The 22,064-nt window shown below is 35.5% G+C and overlaps 1 protein-coding gene across 1 annotated transcript; it reads right to left on the reverse strand.

Moving 5' to 3' along the window:
* Positions 1 to 275: 275 nt before the first annotated feature.
* On the reverse strand, positions 276 to 20,113 carry LOC149080143 (uncharacterized). Its single transcript, XM_089239165.1, has 2 exons — positions 18,283 to 20,113; positions 276 to 3,189 (listed from the first exon to the last, which is right to left on the reverse strand). The coding sequence occupies exons 1-2, from the start codon at positions 19,553 to 19,555 to the stop codon at positions 1,565 to 1,567; spliced, it is 2,898 nt and encodes a 965-aa protein (XP_089095291.1). The 5' UTR covers positions 19,556 to 20,113; the 3' UTR covers positions 276 to 1,564.
* Between the last annotated feature and the right edge of the window lie 1,951 nt (positions 20,114 to 22,064).

Genomic DNA, 22,064 nt, shown 5'->3' on the forward strand with positions numbered 1-22,064 from the left:
AGAGATAATGAATGTTCTAAAGCATTTGAAAAAAATCAAAAAGTTTGATTTTTCATCAAAAATATTTATCCGCCATAATAGTGTTAGTTCAATTAACATCATGTTGCTTTCAATCAACTGATACCTTTTAACACACATATATTTATATTCACTCACTACAAGTACGATATTAAAATACTCATTTTAAAAACAGTTCATAAGCTTGTACAATGCAAAAATAGGTTGCTATTCATTTCAAACCTCATAATAATTCATGAACTCTTTTTTTTTTTTTTATGCATACAGCACAAACAATTTCATTACTAACTTTTGAAAATTAAATGGTCAACAAAAAAAAAATATATATATAAATTAACAACAACAAATTTCATGCATACATTGGGCCATCAAATATGAAAACTTGCTGTTTAACTCTCATGGAACTTGAACAGCTCAATGACTAGTTTGATCCAGTTCTAATATAATGTTGAATTTCTTTTTGAATCCAGGGTCGAAAGTCAGTGAAGCTTGCATCAGATGTAAATGTTTGCAATACAATAGCTGAAAAATTTTCTGGGAGATTTCACACGAACTGTGATTCTACAATAGCTGAATCTATACCAGTAAAACAATATTTATGAACGGAATGACTTGGGAAAAAAAAACTGCTGTCAGAGATAAGGTATTGATTGCTTCACTCATGGTGAATAGCACTTCCATATTTAACAACCCACTAATTATAGTAAAATGTTTCTAAAAATCATTAAATACATCATTAGTGAAAATAATATATTGTAATGGACTGTATTTCCCCAAAACCAAATACATAAAAGACATGCAGTAAATAAATTATGCTAACAAACCAAACAGCTTAACTGTCTCATTTTAGTTATAAGATTTGTTTAATATATTTCAACAATAAAAATAAACATACACACAGTAGGTATAGTATTTTTTAACTAATGAAATTTGTTTTAAAAAGCATGTATCTTTTATTTATAATGAGTAAACATTCGCACCACACAATCAGTCTTGTACCATTATTTATTTACTGCATGCATTCAGTATCTAGATTCATTCTATTGTAATCTAAATATTAGCTGCAAACATGTTTTTGTTTTAAAATTGAAGAAAAATCTCTGCATGATTTTAAAGTAATCATTTCAGTTATATTCATTCAATAAATCTCAAATTTTTTATTAAAAAAAAAAATATCAAAGAAATAAAATTCAAATTTGATAGTGAACAAACAAAATTTAAAAATTCTGTATGGTGTTTTAAATGTTCCTAACAACAAAAATCAATACAAGATAAGAAAACAATTATTTCAGATCACAACTAGATGTTTGCTTGCTCCCAAATATCTACTAAAAAAACTATTTAAACATATGAATAAATTATGCTAAAAATATAAATATATCCTATTGTATATGGAAAATACGAGTCAAAAAAATGAGATATGCACAAGCATATCAAGGTTTCCCTTACTTACAGAAATATATTCCTCTGAAAATTTCATGCCTGATTTTTGCCAAGCCATTTTCCTGTATCAAAATATTATACAAAAAAATTCATAGTACACTCTTCAAATGAATGACATGAATGGGCTGAATTCTGATGGCTGACCAACAACATTTGCTCCATCGTGAGTGCTTACTGCTACAACGTTCACTCTGTTTTGATCTGACATCATAGCAGGAACAGCTGATGGTGGAGGCGGCCCAACATGAGGATGGGCATGAGGATGTTGATGAGGGTGTTGGTGATGATGGTGATGGTGAGGTTGATGATGTCTTTGCTCCATAAATGCAACCTGATAGTTATGCGCAGCAGCCCCTAATTGTTGTAATGCTACTGCAGCATGGGTATGAAGTGTTTCTTGGTGAGATGTTTCATAGCTATAGACAACTGGTGCAGCAGCAGTAGGAGGCGGATTGATAGCAGAGACAGCTGTCTGAAGTTCCAAATGTTGCTGTGGCTGTTGTAGTTGAAGCTGGTTTTCAGCTTCAATAGGTAGATTTTTATTTGGAGGAGAATATACATTAGGCTCATAACCAAGCCGTCGTTGTTTTCTAGGCCTATAAGGTCCTTTAGCCGTAGCATTTTCCCCATGATGCTTCCGAAAATGTTCCTTCAGCTTATCTCTTCGTGAACTACAGTAATCACAGTGATCACACTTGAAGGGTTTTTCATTTAAATGAATACGTTCATGCCTCACCAGGTGACTCTTTTCAATGAATGCTCTACCACAAATTGCGCATATGTGAGAACGTACAGCTGTATGAGTACGATGGTGTGATCCTAACTGACTTTTTTTAGGAGTACTATACTTACAGTTTGGGAAATGACATCTAAAAACATCACCAGTATGAATTCGTTTGTGGGAAAATAGGTGAGACTGGTATTTTGTACTGAAGCCACACGTGTCACAGAGAAAAGGGCGGTCCTCTCTGTGAGAGGCAAGATGTTGATCAAGACTTGCTTTGATAGCAAATCTTCTTTCACAATGTTCACATTGATAAGGCTTTTCACCTGTGTGACACCTCATGTGGCAATCCAAATTGGCTTTAGTTCTGCACCTATGATCACATTCATCACATTTAAATGGTCTTTCATCAGTATGCCTCATACGATGTGATAATAAGAACTGTATACGATCACATGTATATTCACACGTTTCACAGCGGAATGGGGGACCTTGAAAATGAGTTTTCATATGCAAATAATACTCTCTATTCCATTTGCATGTGAAATCACATACTTTACACCTGTAAGTAACATCTTTAGCATGTATTCTAGAGACGTGTTGCTCTAAACGTACTGAACTATGAGCAATGTATGAACAATTAGGGCACTTTACTCCATCCTTCCATTTTGATTTATTGCCATGGCCATTAATTGATTCTTCCATACTCGAATCAGTAGCACTTGAAGTAGCTCCATCATTGCCATCATCATCATCCCCTTCATCATCATCAGAATCGGTTTCTGAAACATAGCATTTTTTAATAGGTCGATTTGTTGATTTCTTTGTTTTTATTGCTAGTACTTTTGGTGCTGGTTTCAAAATCACTTTAGAAGATGGCTTAGAGGCTGGTGCGTTCTTTGAGAACTTCTTTGTGATTGCTGTAGCAGTGGATTTACGAGTTATTTTTATGGGAGGAACAGTTTTCTGTGTAGAACGTGAACTTGCATTGACTTTTCTTGGGGCTAAAAGAATTTAAGATTTATAAGTTATATTATATATATAGTTTGATATTATATACTACATAAGAACACTCAAATTTTATTATACATCTGAAAATAATTGATACTAATTTTTATTTAATAAAGAGGCCCCAAAAAACTATTAACCCTTCAAGCCCAGAGGAGATTTAAATGTAACTGCCAGTTTTCCTTTGCAGATGTTTAGTAAAATAATTATAACTTTTAAACTAATCATTGAATTAGTTTGAAATTTTTATGTTTATAAAATAACATTGTCTATATCACTTGTAAGTAGATAACCTAAAATTTATATACCGTAGCCAACACGTATAAGAATGTTTTGTCCAGCTGTAAATTTTGATTCTTATATCCGGAAATTTTTTGCTGTTACTCTTCCAGTTATCACTAGAGTATGTAAGGGGGTGGGAATGGGGAGCTTCAGGCGAGATTGTTTTCAAAGTAAAAACCAAAAACCTTATTAATTTCCTAATTAATATTTTTAATTCCTAAAATTTTAAATCAGTTTAAACATCTATAGCATAACATTGTCCTGTCCTTCGACATCATTCGTTGCCAACTTAGAATGACTAAAATGTTACACAGCAACTGTACTGCCCCCCAAAGCAGAATGTTTAGCACTGTTCTGCGACGAGCCCTTGGCTGACTGGAAATTGTTCTGCGTTAAAAATCCCCATACGTAATAGTGTTTTTTGCACTTTTTCTTAAAATTCTTCCAAATTGTTCTGCAGTAGCGGTAATTGTTCTGCAACGTACATCGCAGATTTCGGTACATTCTGCTTTGGGGTATACTGCTACTGTAGAATTGTCATGGCCGTATTGTCGAGGGTGGGGCTAGGGCTCTAGCCTTTTGACCTGGGATGATTCTCATCATTTTCTGTTCTTCCAAGCTGTAAATTTACTAGAGGGGGGGGGGGGGGCCTTTGAAAATTTGACCCACCAAATATTCCAGCCTAGGGGTTCTGTTCTAGAATATGGGGCATGACTATCATCCCAGCTCATAACTCCAGATCACAAGTTCCCAAACATTTTGTTCCATCGCCCCTTTTTAAGAGTATTTTTCAATCATTGCCCCCAATTCAAGCCAACCCATAGGATCCTCTGTTGTACTCGTAGAATCTACCACCCCCTGGACCTTTATTGTGCTTGCCGGAGGGATATTACCTACATTGGGAAACACTGATTTAGATAGATTCGCTTATTAGTAACTTTTCTGAAAAAAGACTAGCTTTTTTGTTTGTTTTTTAAACCATAAACTTCTTGTTAATAAGTTTTGTCCTTCATGGAAGGATGCTCACTTTTCTACAAAGCTGTAATCCTTACTGTTTGGGGCGGGGGGAGGGAAGAGAAAGCAACAGTCAATATAGAATGCTTTTATTATGAAGGTAAAAGTCACAATAGGTAGTCTTTCAAATAACCTTGTGAATGATCAAAATTAATCTACAAGTTCCCACCACTGAGATGAACGGTGGCAGCTTTTGAGTAAAAAAAAAATTCTTGTTTCATTCTTGTAAGCGGAAATCTGATTCTTATAACCAATGATTTTCCTATGTTAGAACAGCATTTGATTTTCGTTTTGCCGATTTGATTCTTATTAGTTGATTTTTATAAGCGGTGGCTACTGTATTTTCTTTGGTAAAATTGTTTTTTCCTTTTCTACTGCTGACAAAAATTGGATTACTTTCGATTTTTTAATGCAAAGAAGCTTTTGCATATTTGTTTTTTTAGGTAAAATTTTAAAAATGCACGTTTTAATTTCAAGCACTAGGCCTCAAATATAGAATAGGTGTAAATGCATGAAAAGATGAAGTGTTAATAGAGATGAAAACCAGACTAAGGCCTGAGATAAAACTGGCCAGTGTTGTCTGAGCCACTCTGTTCCTTCGACACATATAAAGGGTGAAGAGGAGATATAGAAAAGAGAAACAAAAGCCATTATGAAAGATTTTATGAGCTATCGTAGTTCCCTAAAAGCTCTAGCACAGTATCACTTGCTCCATGGGAAGAAAGGCACATATAATCATTTCTCAGGAAGCAAATGTTCAGAGCGAGTGAAAAAAGATATAAAAAATTTTGTATAATTAAAACACTCAGAATAAAATATGATAAGTGAAAATAATATAATAGCAGACCTGCCAACCTTAGAAGAAAAAAATCCTATTCTATCCATAAAAAAGTGTAACATGATCAGTTCCCAATTTACGAAGGAAAATCGGAGAGGGTACCCCCATACTAAAAATTCATTGGGAAGTTATATAATTATAATCAGAAAAAGTAATTGCTGCTTGAGGAAAATATGTTTTTTCTTTTAAAGTATTCTCAGGAAGACAACAGATCAGTAAAAAATTTGTTTGCTCGTGTCTATCTTTTGACATTTTTGTGCTACTGTTTATCTAAAATTCAGAGATGAATGATTTCACTCACTAGGACAGTCCCCTGAACAGGTTAAAACATGAAAAAAAAAAAATTCATTAGACAGATGCTAAAGTCAAAATTTAACATTCTATTCACTTGAATGCTTAATATTAGTAGAACTTTATATAATAGAATAATATCGCACTGGAATCAAGTGCATTATTTTTTGTCGAAAATGTCTGAAAATCCAGAAAACTTCCAACCTTGAATAACTCAACAATAAAAAGTAATTTTATATTTCGGGCATGGTAAAATTTCAATGATACTCAAATATCGAGAACATAATGGTATACAAGGTGCGTTCCATAAGTGATGCGACCAAATTCATAAAAAATCATTTATTGGGCATATTCGTACAATTAGTTAAAAATCTTCAAAATAGCACCCTCCTGCGTCGATACATTTATGGAGGCTGTGTTTTCAGGTCTGGAAGGCCTTCTCAGGGAAGTCCTTTAGAGCCGGTAACATGAGCCTGGATGTTTTCAATCGTGTTCCAAACTGGGTAACCAGTGAGGTATGGGTCCTGGCCAGGAAATTGTTGACAACGAAGGCGCTGTGGCTTGGCGCATTATCGTGATGAATTTTCCATGCATCCTTGATGTCATTTCGGCAGCGTGCGACCCTCCTTTTCAGCCTTTTGAGTACTTCCAAGTAAAAAGCTGCGTTCACAGTGGTCCCGGTAGGTACGAATTCGTGGTGGACAATGCCTCTGACATCAAAGACAATGAGCATGGTTTTGATCCTGGACTTGCTCATGCATGCCTTCTTGGGCCGGGGAGACGATGGGGTGTGCCACTCTGAACTCTGCCCTTTTGTTTTCGGGTCGTATTCAAAAATCACCGGTGATAACTGAGTTTAAAAAATTAGGATCCTTTTCACACATTTCCAAGAGTTCTTGGCATCGGAGCACATGCATGTCTTTTTGTTTGTCGGTCAACACTTTTGGGACCATCGCTCCGTGTTACATTAAGCCCAAAACGGGCTTCACAGAACGCATGTCCTGACTTTTCGACAGCTCGGAGGCGACTGAGAATGGGTGCGTTATGAAGCTAACGCCCCCTCCACCTAGCCCAGCAGGTTAGAGGGCGCTGTGGTGTATAGTCGCATCTGGAAAAAATTGGTCACATTACTTATGGAACGCACCCTGTATTATTGTAAATCTATCAAAAATATGCCTGAAGTATGAACACAATATTCTGCACTAGTTCATTTAGAAAATTCAGCCTGAATTAAAAAAAAAATAAAACTACATAATTCATGAAACCATAAAGGGTTAGGACGGCATGCAAATTTCGGAAAAATATTGATCCATCAAATGGATGCTAAAGGATTGGGACATCACTCAATGTACTGTCTAATACAGAGACAGCTTGAGACATACCAGGCGTAACAGGAGTGCTACAGCTTCTCAGCTCTCTCGTGACTTGTATGCAGCCACAGGAACCCGTGTATCAAGGGTGACTGTTTCCAAAAGACTTCATGAAAGAGGGTTGTTTGCAAGAAGACCTGCTGTTTGCGTCCCGCTCACTTCTACGGACAGGAGAATCCGTTTATCATGGTGCAGAGAGCATAGAGATTGGAGTATGGATCAATGGGCAACCGTTCTCTTCACTGATGAGTCCTGGTTCAGCCTAAGCACCGATTCTCGCCGTACGTTCATATGGAGAGAACCAGGGACGCGCTATCTACCCTCCAATGTCCGCGAAATCGACCATTATGGCGGAGGAGTTTTAATGGTCTGGGCAGGCATCATGTTGGATGGCCGCACATCTCTCCATGTCTTTGAAAGAGGCACTGTGACTGGTGTGAGGTATAGGGATGAGTTCTTGGAGCCCTATGTTCGCCTTTTCAGGGGTGCAGTTGGCCCTGAGTTCATTTTAATGGACGATAACGTGAGGCCACATAGAACTCTTCTGCTCGACGATTTTCTAGAGAGTGAGGATACTCGCCGGCCCCAAAGCAGAATGTGCCGAAATCTGTGATGTGCGTCGCAGAACAATCATTGCTACAGCAGAACAATCTGGAAGATTTTAAGAAAAATGTAGAAAACTATATATTATGGGAACTGCAGAACATTTTAAGTCTACCGAGGGCTCGTTGCAGAACAATGTGAAACATTCTGCTTTGGGGTTCGCCGGATGGATTGGCCAGCCAGATCTCCAGACCTTAACCCTATAGAGCATGTCTAGGACGCTCTGGGGAGGGCAATTGCAACTCGCAACCCCCCTCCGGGAACCATCCAGGGAATGAAAACAGCGTTGCTGAACGAGTGGGACCAATTGCTACAGGAAATGCTAAACTGCCTTATTTCAAGTATGAAATCACGCTGCGAGACCTGTATATCTGTAAGAGGGAAACCATACCCCCTATTAACCCATTTTTTTGTTTATTCTGCAACCGCTGTTTCATACCTTCCGACTCCAACGAGTGTTACGCACGATCATGCGTGTGTATTACAATTATTGATTGTTTTTTTGTTTTGTATTGTATCAATGTATGTACATATCAAATTTCATTAAAATCGGTACAGTAGTTCTAGAGATAATCGACCAAGTCTTCAAATTCTCTTAATTTCTTACACCAGTGTATTTCTTCCCATTACTTGTAAAAAAAAAAGACATTAAATATAAAAAGAAAAACATTTTCATGAATGTTTTTAACTAACAATTACCAATCCTTTTCAATAACACCTTTTGATTTGAGTGATTCACTTTCACTAATTTCTTTGGTTTTCCACATCCAAGTAAGAGGGGGTGGAGATCTCTTCTGAACAGCACGTTGCAAGGCATCCCAGATATGTTCAATAATGTTCATGTGTGGGGATTTTGGTGGCCAGCGGAAGTGTCTAAAGTCAGAAGAGTGTTCCTGGAGCCACTTTGTAGCAATTCTAGACGTGTGGGGTGTCGCATTGTCCTGCTGAAATTGTCCAAGTCCGTCGGAATGCACAATGGACATGAATGGGTGCAGGTGATCAGACAGGATGCTTACGTACCTGTCAGAGTCGTATCTAGACATATCAGGGGTCCCGTATCACGCCAACTGCACACGCCCCATACCATCACAGAGCCTCCACCAGCTTGAACAGTCTCCTGTTGACATGTAGGGTCCATAGATTCATGAGGTTGTCTCCATACCCGTACACGTCAATCAGCTCGAAGCAATTGGAACCGAGACTCGTCAGACCAGGCAACGTGTTTCCAATCCTCAACAGTCCAATGTCGGTGTTGTCAGGCCCAGGCGAGGCGTAAAGCTTTGTGTCATGCAGTCATCAAGGGTACACGAGTAGGCCTTCGGCTCCGAAAGCCCATATCGATGATGTTTCGTTGAATGGTTCGTTATGCTGACACTTGTTGATGGCCCAGCATTGAAATCTGCAGCAATTTGCGGAAGGGTTGCACGTCTGTCACGTTTAATGATTCTCGTCAGGTCAGTCGTCATTGGTCCCGTTCTTGCATGATCTTTTTCTGGCCGCAGCGATGTCGTAGATTTTAATTTTTTTACTGAATTCCCGATATTCACGGTACACTCGTGAAATGGTCATACGTGAAAAATCCAAATTTCATAGCTACCTCGGAGATGCTATGTCCCATCTTTCGTGCGCCGACTATAACACCCCGTTCAAACTCACTTAAATCTCGATAACCTGCCATTGTAGCAGCAATAACCGATATAACAACTATGCCAGATACTTGTTGTGTTATATAGGCGTTGCCGACCGCAGCGCCGTACTCTGACTGGTTCCATATCTCGTTATTTGCATACGCATGCCTGTACCAGTTTTTTTGGCTCTTCAGTTTATTTTAACTTCCGCATGTAGAAACATCTTCAAAAGGTTGCTTTCTTTTCAATGAAGTAGATGTCTCTTCACTGCATGAAGATTCCTTATCATCAGTGTTTGATGAACACAAAAACAAGTGATGAGCTTCTGATTTCTTGCGTTTATTCACACAAGCACGGATTCTTTCCACTTTTGCACCAACTATGGTATTGCGAAACTTACAAGTCACTTGCCATTTGTTATCAGTTTTATTTGCCATAGTCCATTCAATGGACTGTTTTCTTCCAGAACGTTCAGCCCTTGGCATGGCTGACTAAATTTTACCACCAACATCTACACTTCTCTCAAAGTAAAATTTTAGAACTTGGATAGTTTATACACACAACTTGTCTAGCTGATCAGCAGAAAGAAATGGTGAAATAGAGGGAAAACATCCATTATTGTTGATATTCAGGTAAAAGCAAAGGTATCTAGAAAAAATTAACTCTTAACCTACAATATTTTTTCAGAGAATAAGATTGATGTTTTTTAGAATTTAGTTGCTTACAAATAATTAGTTAAGATTTTAGTTTTTTTAATCATAGTTCTAATAAACTGCTTTACTCCTTATCATTTGGGAACAGTGTTTCTCCACTAGAGGTGTTTGAACTCTGGTTGCGCTTTAAGCACACATGAAACCAGCTAAAATTTTTATCAATATTGATTTAATGTTCTGTGCTAACTATTATTAATATACTTATATACATAATAATTGTCATAATTGTTAGAATATTATGTTCATGGACAAACAATTGATTTATTTCTGTTTTTGGTATCTGGCAACACATTATTAGTCAAGTATTTAGTTTCAGAGTTTTGGCAACAGTACAGAAAACATGGCTGCTCAAGTCTGAACAGCAACAGATGTTGTCTCTCACTTTAAGTGTTTAAATCTCTATTAAATATGTGTCTGTCTTCAATTGAATATTCTGGTTATAATTACTTACACTCACACACATTAGTAATAAGGATATATTAACAGATCCAAAATAATAAGAGGTTATGGGTCTTTTCATGCTGACTCTGCTTGTGTGTGTGAGTAAACTGAGTTCCTAAGCCTAACTCCAGTCAAGAAGCCTACAAGTGAAGTTTCTAAGGATGGAAGCTGGCAAGATTCAAGTCAAGCGATTGAGTGGCAAAGGAGACTGGACACTATGGAAATATAGTATAAAATTTGCATTAAGTTTCTATGGTGAGACCTTAGATACAGTGACTGGGAAAATGCAACTGCCAGAGAAGCCATTGGATGGATCATCAGAAACTATTGTAAGTCAATACAAGATTGACTTGAAGGAGTATAATAAAGCAAATAACTGTGCTATGATGGTTCTAACAAATTCAATGACAGAGGACACATTACAGAAAGTAATGAGATTTGACTGTGCTAGGGATGTATGGCTAGAGTTACACAAGCTATTTGAAGCCACATCTGAAAATCAACTGTACAACATTTGTTTAGAGTTCTTCCAGTTTAAGTGGTCATCAACTGAGGATATGGCAGCAAACTTATCCAAATTGAAGAATCTGTGGAATGAGCTTAACAAAGGTTTAGAAAGTAAACAAGAAACCAAGATTCCACATATGCTGCTGATATGCAAGATACTTGATGCTCTTCTTCAAAGTTATCATGCTTTCAAATCAAGTTGGTTGCTCCTGAGTGAAGAAAAAAGAACTGTTGATGATTTAACGACACAGCTATGTTCTCATGAGTGGGAATTAAAGACAGATATCAATGAAAGTGAATCAGGTCACGAAGCACTAGTTGCAAGTTTCAAACCCAGAATCAGAAAATAGAAGAAAGCACATCTTCAAGTAAAAAATATAGTATGTGTAATTACTGTCATCTGAAAGGACATTGGGTCAAGAACTGCCGCAAATAGATTGCTGATGGTAAACCACAGAAACCCAGTTCAAGTCGTTCCACAAGATATCAGAGTAAGGGCGGTAGTACTGCTGCTGTCAGTACGACTCTCTTGGCTGTAGATGATGTTTTCGCTGCAGAAGTGAATTGTGACGATTGGTATATGGATAATGGTGCATCTATTATCATGTTATCAACAGCAGTAATTTCTTTGTAGACTTTGAAAAATTTGAATATCCACGTGGTATAACTGTGGCAAATGGAAAAGTACTACCAGCCGTAGGGAAAGGTACAATAAAAATAATGGCCATCGTAAATGGTAGAAAACAATTTAAAAATTTACAAGATGTCTAGTACGTTCTTGATATTAGCAAGAATCTGTTTTCAGTATTAGCAACACAAGACAGAAACCAGAACAGTGTATTTGAATCAACATCTAGAAAATGTTATCTGAAAATTAATGGCGAAGCAGTCATTAGTGGATCACAAGATATCGGTGGTGGTCTTTTCAGAGCTGAAATTAAGGTGCTGCTACCTGAAACCGCAGTCGAAGTAAATATGGCAAGCAAGTATGATTCTCTTCTTCAGCTTTACCATGAAAGATGAGGACATCAAGATAAACAGCATGTGAAGTCATTAATGGAAAAAGAACTCAATATCAAGGTCAACATTGATAAAGTTATGTGAAGCCTGTACTTTTGGCAAGGCTCATCGTTTGAAGTTCGGCACTAGAGATAGAGAGAAAGCCACAAAACCACAGGAGAACTTATCTCTACAGATATATGTGGACCATTTGATGTATCGTGTAGAAAGTATAGATACTTTGCTGTTTTCAAGGACCAGTATACCAAGTTCTGCTATGTTTTATTTTATGTGTTATTCTGCTATTTTTAGCTCATGCTAAAAACTTGGGCCATAAAGTTGATCAAGTATTGAGTGACAATGGTGGAGAGTTTGACAACCAAACAGTCTAAAGAATTCTTAAGAAGAATGGAATTATTCACAGATTGACTGCACCGCATACTCCTGAACAAAATGGAAGTAGTGAACATGAGAACAGAACTCTTGTTGAGATGGCAAGAACTCTCAAGTACTCCAACAAAGAAATGAGCTTCCGCTTTCCTATGGGCCGAGTCTATCAATACTTCAGCTTATATTTTGAACGGGACTGGAAAATCTTCGGTTCACAATGTAAGTCCATTTGAACTATGGATGAAAAAGAAGCCTTGAATAAGACATGGCGTATCATTGGGCCAGTCTGTTATGCTTATATCCCAAATCAAATAAGGAAGATGATGGATAAGAAAGCAACAAAAGGTTATCTTATTGGATACGATGGAGATGAAGGATACGAAGGTATTGCATCTATATCAAAGAAAGGCAGACAGTAATTTGCTGTCGTGATTTTGTATTTCAAGAGAAGCCCTTACAGACTGAAAATACTGTGACACTTTCAGTCAAAAGAAATGTTCACGATGAAGAACTTTCAAATGAAGGAAAGTATACCCATGATGAAGAATCAGAGGAAAACAGCTGTAGCTCAGATGAAAATGAAGAGGCTGAAACAAACGTCAGACAGCTCAGAAACAGAAAGGAGTTGAAAAAGCCTGAAAGGTTTGAAGACTACATTATGTTAGCAGATGTCTTCATGGCCGATGCAAATGAACCAGAAACTTATTAAGATGCAGTCAATTGTACAGACAGTATATTTTGGAAGAAAGCCATGGACTCTGAAATGAATTCCTTAAAAGAAAATTGTACATGGATTCTACAGCCATTACCTAAAGGATCAAAAGCAATACCTTGTAAGTGGGTGTATCGTATCAAGAAGAATCCAGATGGTAGTATTGACAAGTATAAAGCGAGACTTATAATCAAAGGATTCAGTCAACGTCATGGTATTGATTACAATCAAACCTTCAGTCCGGTAACCAAGTTAGGAACAATATGCTCGATAATCAGTATTGCAACAAGTGAGAAATTGCATTTGACTCAATTTGATGTCTCTACAGAATTTTTATATGGTGATCTAGAAGAAACCATCTATATGCAACAACCTGAAGGTTATAATGATGGGACAAGTAATGTGTGCAGACTAAAGCGCAGTCTTCATGGTCTTAAGCAAGCTTCTTGCTGCTGGAACAAGTGTTGGAGATTTTTTGTTGAAACTAGGATTCAAAGCAAGTGAAGCTGATCCTTGTTTGTACATAGTTGGGGTTCTTGCGGCAAAGTTGACTATGATTGCCAATGTTTGAAACAATCATTTCCAGGAATGGTGTTTCATGAACATCAGCCAGAAAGATCGTTTGGTTCATAACGCTATTCTAAATTCCCAAACATCATTACAATGTCAAGCAGGACATATGGTACCCTTCCATATGTATATGTACCCTGCATTGAAATTATATTTCTCGGGAAAGGCAAGCAAGAACGATTGTTTGCCCGGGTTTTTGTGTGTGCGAGAAAGTGCCATTAAAACCGTGCTGACAGTGACAACATTCCTTAGATTTTTCTCCCTCGTAAGAGAATGTATGGTAAGATATATGATATGTTTTTTTTTCTTTTAATTACTGGTTTATTTTATATAACTTTTTAATTTTATTAATTTGAGCCGCAACAACAAATCTTTGAAACTGTTTGTTTGGCACTTTTAAGTTTTGGACGTTTGATGTGGATGTAAATAAACCATTTAATGTTTTGGATATTGACATTTTTTTTCCTAAATCAAAATGTGAAACCAACCATAAAAGCAATGTTTGCAACATGAATTTCACATTCAACATTTTTGCAAGTGACAGCTAAAATATGAGATGTCTAAATGACAGTATGATTCATAATTTTTTGAGAATTAAAAAATTCAATTTTTCTCATTTTGATTTTCCTGAGTAATCAGTCAACTTTTTTTTTTTTTCATTTTGCACTCCAAAAATAATTTATTATACCTCCAGTTTAGAACTATTTATTTGTCATTAAGAGATTTTTATCAGTTTGAAGCACAAGTGTTGTCATTGGCATGTTACTTGTGGTTGTTTTATATTAGAAATGACATTTGTAACTCATTTTTGTAATACACAAGTTTCTAGCTGATGAAATAAAGGAATTTTTTTTTATTTCACAACTTGGTTTTTCTTTTTTACAATAACAGACAATGGTAAATTTTTATACGTATATGTAAGTGGAGTTCTGAGTTCAATAAAATTAATTTAAATGAAACACACATCATTTGATCATTGTATGAAGATATGCACTGTAACATGGGTTACTAAATCACAAGTTAATTAAAATTGTTAAACTTTGTATGAAATATTTTAATTAGAAAATGGCCTCAATATTCCATATAATTTTGAATAAATCATTAGCATTTTTCATTTTGGAAATAGACTGGGACAGCTCTGCTTATTGATGTCATAGCCAATGCATCATCATACATTAATGTTTGTGCATTTAATGCATTTTCCTAATTTTTATTTTATCAATTTTACTATTTAGTATAAGCATCCAGTTGAAATTGTGAGGAGTCATTATACCTTAAGCTAGTTTCTAAATTTTTCCATCAGTATTATGTAGATATATTTCTGGGGTACGAAATAATTTAGTAAACCAATAAATTTAGTAATATTTAGTATAAAAAAAAATTATATATATATATATATATATATATATATATATATATATATATATATATATATGGTTTTTTCTTATAAAATATACAATTTGAGTAAAGCACAGCATAAACACTGAAGGTAAAACTATGGAATGATTTGACATTCTCTGATACAAGATTATTCTTGATCTTCCAATATTTCTTCAATTGCTTATATATACTATGTGCATTGATATAAACCATCTGCTGTGCTCTTTTTACAACAGATAAGTGTTTAAAAAAAGGTTTATTACATCATATATGTAATGGTGTGATTTCTGTTATTAAATTATCTAGATAACCACTGATACTCTTATTGTGCATAACATTTAAATATATCTAGAGATCAAAATACTAAATTGTAGGACTAAAATGTCATTTAATTTGACAATTTTATTGCTAGCTTGTATATGATGCTTAAGAAACTCCTGTAACTTATCCTTAGTCAAACTTAGTTATTCTTACTTTTGTACTATGATATGGTATACTTACTAGCATTTATAATGCAATGGTTTTCTAATTGAAGCTGTATTCAAACATGCAAAAAAAATGCTTTGGATATCAAGTCCTATCAGCTCTGCTTTGGTTGAAAATATACTTTAAAACTGTGAAATTATACACACTGAGCTAAGAAATTTTTAGGGGAAAATAAATTAGTTTAGTTAGTGTACTAACAGATGCTGCGTGAGAATTTTTATATGGAATAAAATTTTGGGCAGATCAGAAAATTTAAAATATCAAAATAGGTATTTTTCCTCAGTAATTATAATTCTGAATATAAAACCCTTTAAACTACATAAAAGTAAGTGTTTTGTTATTCAACATATCTATCAGGTTAACAAAAACTATTTGACATCATTGACATTTTTAATGCCAAGTTAGTTTCTGGGGTCAAAACCTAACCTTGATGCCCTATCATATATATTTTGAATAAACAGCTCTATTCCGCTTAGCAAATTGAACACAAGTGAAAATAATATTCGATAAATAAACCATAAAATAATATTTTATATGTTCTAGACTCTTATGTTGAAAAATTCAAAATTGCAAATTATAATTAACATTTTGTTTTAATTATTGTAATAAATTAATGTTTGAAAAAACATTGTAATATGCAAAAAGTAAGTTTTTCATCATGTTATATACCTATTGTGTTCAAAACATTATCAAAAGGTATTCATTTAGGTTTTTGACGCTTGTCATGTAAAAAACCGGTTTTTGCACAAACCCAACCCTGTCAAAAACCCTGGAAAAACCAGTGGGTTGGGTTTTTTCTGAAAAAACCTGGGTTTTTGCCAACCCTGCTTATTTTATTCAGATATTTTTATTTAAAATTAATTTTTTGAATTGAGAATGTAAAATAGAAAGTTCACTCTTAAAAAGGAAAAAAAAGTTTGAAAAGTCAAAATAAAACAATTTGCATTAGATAAACACTATACCATTGATATTTATTTACATCATTATAATGCAGACATGCCAACATTGTCTTAAAGCTCATCAGTAGTGATGAATGTTCAGTTTCGCCATGGGGGGATACTCCCTTAGGACAACATAAAGATGGTACAATAAAAATAATCACTCAAAAATTTAATTTTTAAAAAATGTTTTAATTCAAAGTTCATTAAATACAGCACCTCAATGGCACTGGAACCTAGAGGGCTCAAGTCACATGAATCCCCCCCAACCCCCGAAGCAATGTGCTAAGGTCACAGAGTACCTTAATAATTCATGAATATTCAAAGCAATCCCAACCTGCATACGCTCTTTTGGGCTGTACATATGGACATCTAACAACACTAGACCCCCCCTATCCGTTTTCTTCGTATCAGCGCTCCGACGGCAAAACATTCTTTCCAACACAAGTTCCACAAGCTCGACCATGCACTATGCAAATGAAGCTGGGTCCGGACCTTCCAAACTGAACCATTCAAAAACCTGTTTTTAGCCCACAGCATGAGGTAGTTTTGGTGGAAAACAGGTCTTTTGCGCGTTTGGGCATTGATTAGAGTCGTGGGTTTAAACGCGGCTTTACAGATTGCCTTCAACACAGACAAACAGATCGGTGTGCGAGAGAGTTCATCTTCTCTCGAACTCTCTCACACGCGGATACGAATTAATCATTACGGTGAAGATCGATGTAATTTTATAAAAATATAAGTAAAATACCACAAGAAACTCAAAGACCAGAGATTTTTTTAACCGATTTCCGTAGTATTGGGATTGAGTGTCTCCCATTGCTCCGTACTTCATTGCGGCCGTCCGTAGCAGTTGGCAACTCTGATAATGAGGAGTTAATCTGATAATGTTATCTAATGAAAAATATTTATGTTCAGTTTCACAATAATGTAATGATTGTGGCTATGCATATATTCAATACCTTCAATAAAATGTATTTTTTAAAGAAAAGTGTTCTGGCAGATTCGGCAGGGTTTTGCTTCATAATCATACATGAAAAATAAGATGTGAAGTAGAAATAACATGTATAATTAAAAATTGAAAACAATGTTTATCTAAACAGAGCAATATTAATTTACCATCGATTTTATAAAAAATTAACTTAAAAAAATCAAATGATTATTGATTTAGTTTTATGTTCTGCTAGTATTTTTTTAATATTAGTATTGTGCAGAAAAAAATCTATAGGTTTCCACATAACATTGAAACTTGGGGGTTTTGAACACTATCCTGTGTGTTCTGTCCAAAACTCCAACCCTGAATTTTAGTGTTCTGTGTTTGCACAACGTCTCGAAGTTATGAATTTTTTATTTAGGAAAAATAAAGTTAATATTTTTTTCTAAATAAGGCAGAAACAGACTTTTTTCTCTGAAAATGGTAAAAACCTCGGAAAATCTACACCAACCCTGCCAAATGAAAAAAAGTACTCAAATGGACACCCTTAGCCAAAAAATTCTATGTTCCTCAAGGCGAGGATTTTCAGCAGAGAAGAGAGCCTTACACTGATTTCATATTGAAAATATATCATAAACACGACTTGATAAATAAAAAATCCAGGACTTCATACCCTTTTCCCATGTTAAAAGACAATAGCATTAAATTAGAAAATTTTATGTGAATCAGACTTCAATCTTGCAATCACGTACAGATAAGTTTAGGCACCAGTACCAATTTTATACTTGCCACAGCACCTGGGATTCGTCAATCTCTGTTTGAACCTGCACATTCATACTGAAGTTTTTTTTCTACTTAAGTAGTTTGAATTTAAATTATGACTTACACGATTTATATATATAAATAGCTTATTTTTTTTCACAATTCACATTTAAATACTCATACTAACACTCAAGTATGATGAATATAAACGTTTATCAAGTAGTTACTTACGAGATTTTAATTTGAGTTTTCTTGGACGAATTTTTCTCCTACTAACACGAGAAGGCACAGGTGTTTCTAGTGCAAGTTCTTGAGAGCTTGTAACAATTTCTTGGGAACTTGCACTGTCATCATCAAAGTCTAAGCAGTTTCCATCATCAGCTTCTCCAACCTCAAAACTACTTTTGCTGGAATCTTTATCAGAGTTATTATTTTGTTTATCAACAGCAGTACTAACAGAATCCTCTATTACTTCCTCTGTTTCTTTTTCTCTCTCAGTTGGAACAATGTCATTTTTTTCTTTTGATGGTTGTTCTCTTTCCAATGGCGCTACAGTTATAGGTACAGTTTCTTCAGTATTAGAATTAGGATATTTCTGGAGACCTTGAATAGCAGCAGATATTGCTATAGTCATAAAGCTCTCATTATCTACATTATTACCACCAGGACCATACTGACTTTTTAGAGAACTGTAAATAGCACTGTAGTCAGTCAACTCTATCTTGTTTTCTTCTAAACAAGAAAGTAAAAGGAACATGCACTTTGGATTCTCGGTATAAAGACGGGTATTTATTATATGCTCTTCAACAAAAGATCGCTCGATAGAATCCCAACTGATAAAAGTCAATAAAGTTCTATAATCACTTTCCCGACTACTTACATCATGACTGACCCATCGACAAATAAAGTTAAGTAGCTCTGGCTGAGGTATCAAACACTGTTTCTCTTTAAAAAATTGTTCTAATTTACTAACTGCAAAATCCAGTATTTCATTCTGTTGAAAAACTTCTGCAATATGATTATGTATAAACATTGAGGCATTTTTCTGCAAACCTGGCAAGTTATACTTCTCTGCCATTTCTTGAACACTCAAACAATTGGATGGGTCCATATAACGATCTAAGTATTCAGCACAGTAATTCTTTAGTTTGACTACAAGAAAATGATTTGACAAACGCAATAACTCTGAAACATTATTTCTGTCAATTACTACTGCTCCTGTATACATAAAATTTAAGAGTAACTGAAAAGCATCTAGATTTTGGCAAGTGATAGTTAACTGTTCTTTTACAGTCTTGTGTGTCTTTAGAACTGAATCAAAATATGGACTACACGCAGCCAAAACATTTCTATGAGCCTGGAACTTTTGACCTTGCACGTGTAGCACAACGTCACAAAATCGGCCAGCTTCTCGCTGGCTCCACAGTTTCTCTAATATAAAACAAGCTTGCTGATTTTCAGTGAAATTCATAGCATTAGATGGTAATATTGTACTAACTGCCATTTTGAACTTTTTTCTATAGCACTTAATCAAGAAAATAAAGATACACGAAATGTGATAAGATCCAAACTTCCTTGCCTGGCCCTATACGAGCACCAGCAGGAAGGGTATTGAAAATAGATCTCAAGCTAACGAATGACTCAGTTTAGATGGCGTATAATGATTCAATTTCATTGATTTAATTTAATTGGAATTCATTAACAAAAAAATTACATAACTTTTACATCTATAATAAGGATATTGACAAGATGTTAGAGCCGAAGCTATATTTTTCGCTTTCTCCTTAGATGCACAAAATATAACATTGATTACGAGGGGTCTGATTGTCATGAACGCTCAGACTTAACCCTAAAGAGGTACCAAGATTTTTACTTGCACATGCAAATACCACTCGAAAATCGAAATAGAAACAGTGTATGATAGAACAGACCATACTGACATTGCTACATAACGAACTCACGGTAATCATCGAGAGATAAATAAAATAATCAACACACATGAGGGAACAATCACTAACTGCACTTAAACAACACAGGCCCGTAGGCCGGAAAGGCAGCGGCCAACGGACGCACCCTGTTAAAGTCAAATTTCAATACCGCCTTAAATCGATGATGAACACTAAAGCATTTGCTCAAAACAATATCAACTGAATCAACTCACAAATATTTTTACTGACTATAACTATTTTTTCAAGATGAAATTTCAATTTTGTTCAAACAGATTCAATTGTTTGAATAAATATCTATCGGACTAATATGAACGTTTTGTTCATATAAGGGTTTGGTGACTAAGCTGACCATATTTACTCAAGACAAATACGAAATATGGAAAATACGGGACAAAAATATCGCCAAAAATAATTCCAAAAGTTAGCAAAATTGCCAACTCATGCTAAAATCACAAAAAAAAGTCACCAATCACGATAAATGAAGAGCTACTTCAAATTGAAGTGAAATAAAAAAACATGACACATATGTGAGATAAATGTTATTCAGGGCGCAACTGGGGGGAGAAGGCAGGTCTCGTGCCCCGGGCTCTGGACCAGAGGGGGCGCAAACTTTATTCCCAAACCTCTCCTTCAACATTACAAGGGGGCGTCAAAATGCGCACTTGCCCCAAGTGACTAAGCATCTAGTTACGGCCCTGTTATTAGTAGTCGTAATTATCGTAATGCAATTTCTGAGTTGCAAAGATAATTTTAATCGTTGATTTGAAGAATGAAATGTTGAAAAAGTTGGCTTCGTAGAAAATACGTGAAAAAAGGGAACATTTTTGCAGAAAAGTCGGGACAACCAGAAAAACAAAAAAAAACCAGGACTGTCCTGGGAAATACGAGACGTATGGTCACGCGAATAATGACGTCAGAAAGGATGAACTCCGTCCTAAAATAAAGACGGGGTTGATATTATTTCTTCAACTTTTTTATACATATGAAAGGTTTTTCGTAATATAAAAACATGAAGGGATCCACATTGGAAATTAAGTGCTACAACAAATCTGTTTTATATAAAATAAAGCATTCAACATCGCAAATAGATGCAGTGACCATATGATCTATATTTTACGGTTCATTGCAGACGTTTGGCCAACTTAAGACTAGGGTGACCATACGTCCCGTATTTCCCGTGACAGTCCCGGTATTTTCTGTTTTTTTGGCTGTCCCTACTTTTTAGCAAAAGTGTCCCGGTTTTTCCCGTATTTTGCCGCAAAGCCTACTTGAATTTTTATTCTTTATTGAAGTCAAAGATTGAAATTATTTTCAACTTATAAATTATATTATGATAACTGCAACTATAAATGAGTATATGAATCTCCCACATTTGTCTTAGTGAAAATTTTTTTTCGTGGAATTCATTTTAATCCACTGCAATTAGCAGTAATGCTGCATTTCCCGCCATTGTGATTTCTCCGTAATTTCAACAATATTTGGCGACTTTGTTCGGTTTTGGCGTCATTTTTGGCGATAATTGGCGATGTACCGTATTTTCCCGTATTTGGAATCCCAATGTCCCGTATTTCTCTCGAGGAAATATGGTCAGCCTACTTAAGACCCTTCATACAGGGGGTGCCCTATAACCGGTTTTCTAGCTACTCTTTTCGAAAAATCAAGTGACGTCACCCGATTCCTCACGCGACCGTCTCCCGTTGGAACACTGAGTAAAATTACTGCTTTTTGATAATTTTTTTGCATAGTTCTAATTCACAAAACTCTATCCTTTTTTCTGAGTAGATGCCACAAATACCGCTGATTATCAAAATAGATTTTTTTTTTCCACCCATGTATGCAATGTTAAATCAATGGGAAGTATGCACGTTTGTAAAATCAAAAAGGGAAACGGAAAGGGAATTATCAGAATGGGGGGAAAAATTTTCCCCATAAAAGATGGCCTTTTGATATTCAACGTTCATTGGGAATGTATAAATTGGAATAAGTTATGTTTTCATCTTTTTCTTATAACTCGGCCTTACATTCACAGCCGCAACTAGGGGAGAGCAGGCGGATCTGGTCCGG

This window comes from Pholcus phalangioides, unplaced genomic scaffold, assembly GCF_987345545.1.
Source record: "Pholcus phalangioides strain wild (caught in Gottingen) unplaced genomic scaffold, Ppha-v1.0 ptg000011l_1, whole genome shotgun sequence".
Lineage (NCBI taxonomy): Eukaryota > Metazoa > Arthropoda > Arachnida > Araneae > Pholcidae > Pholcus > Pholcus phalangioides.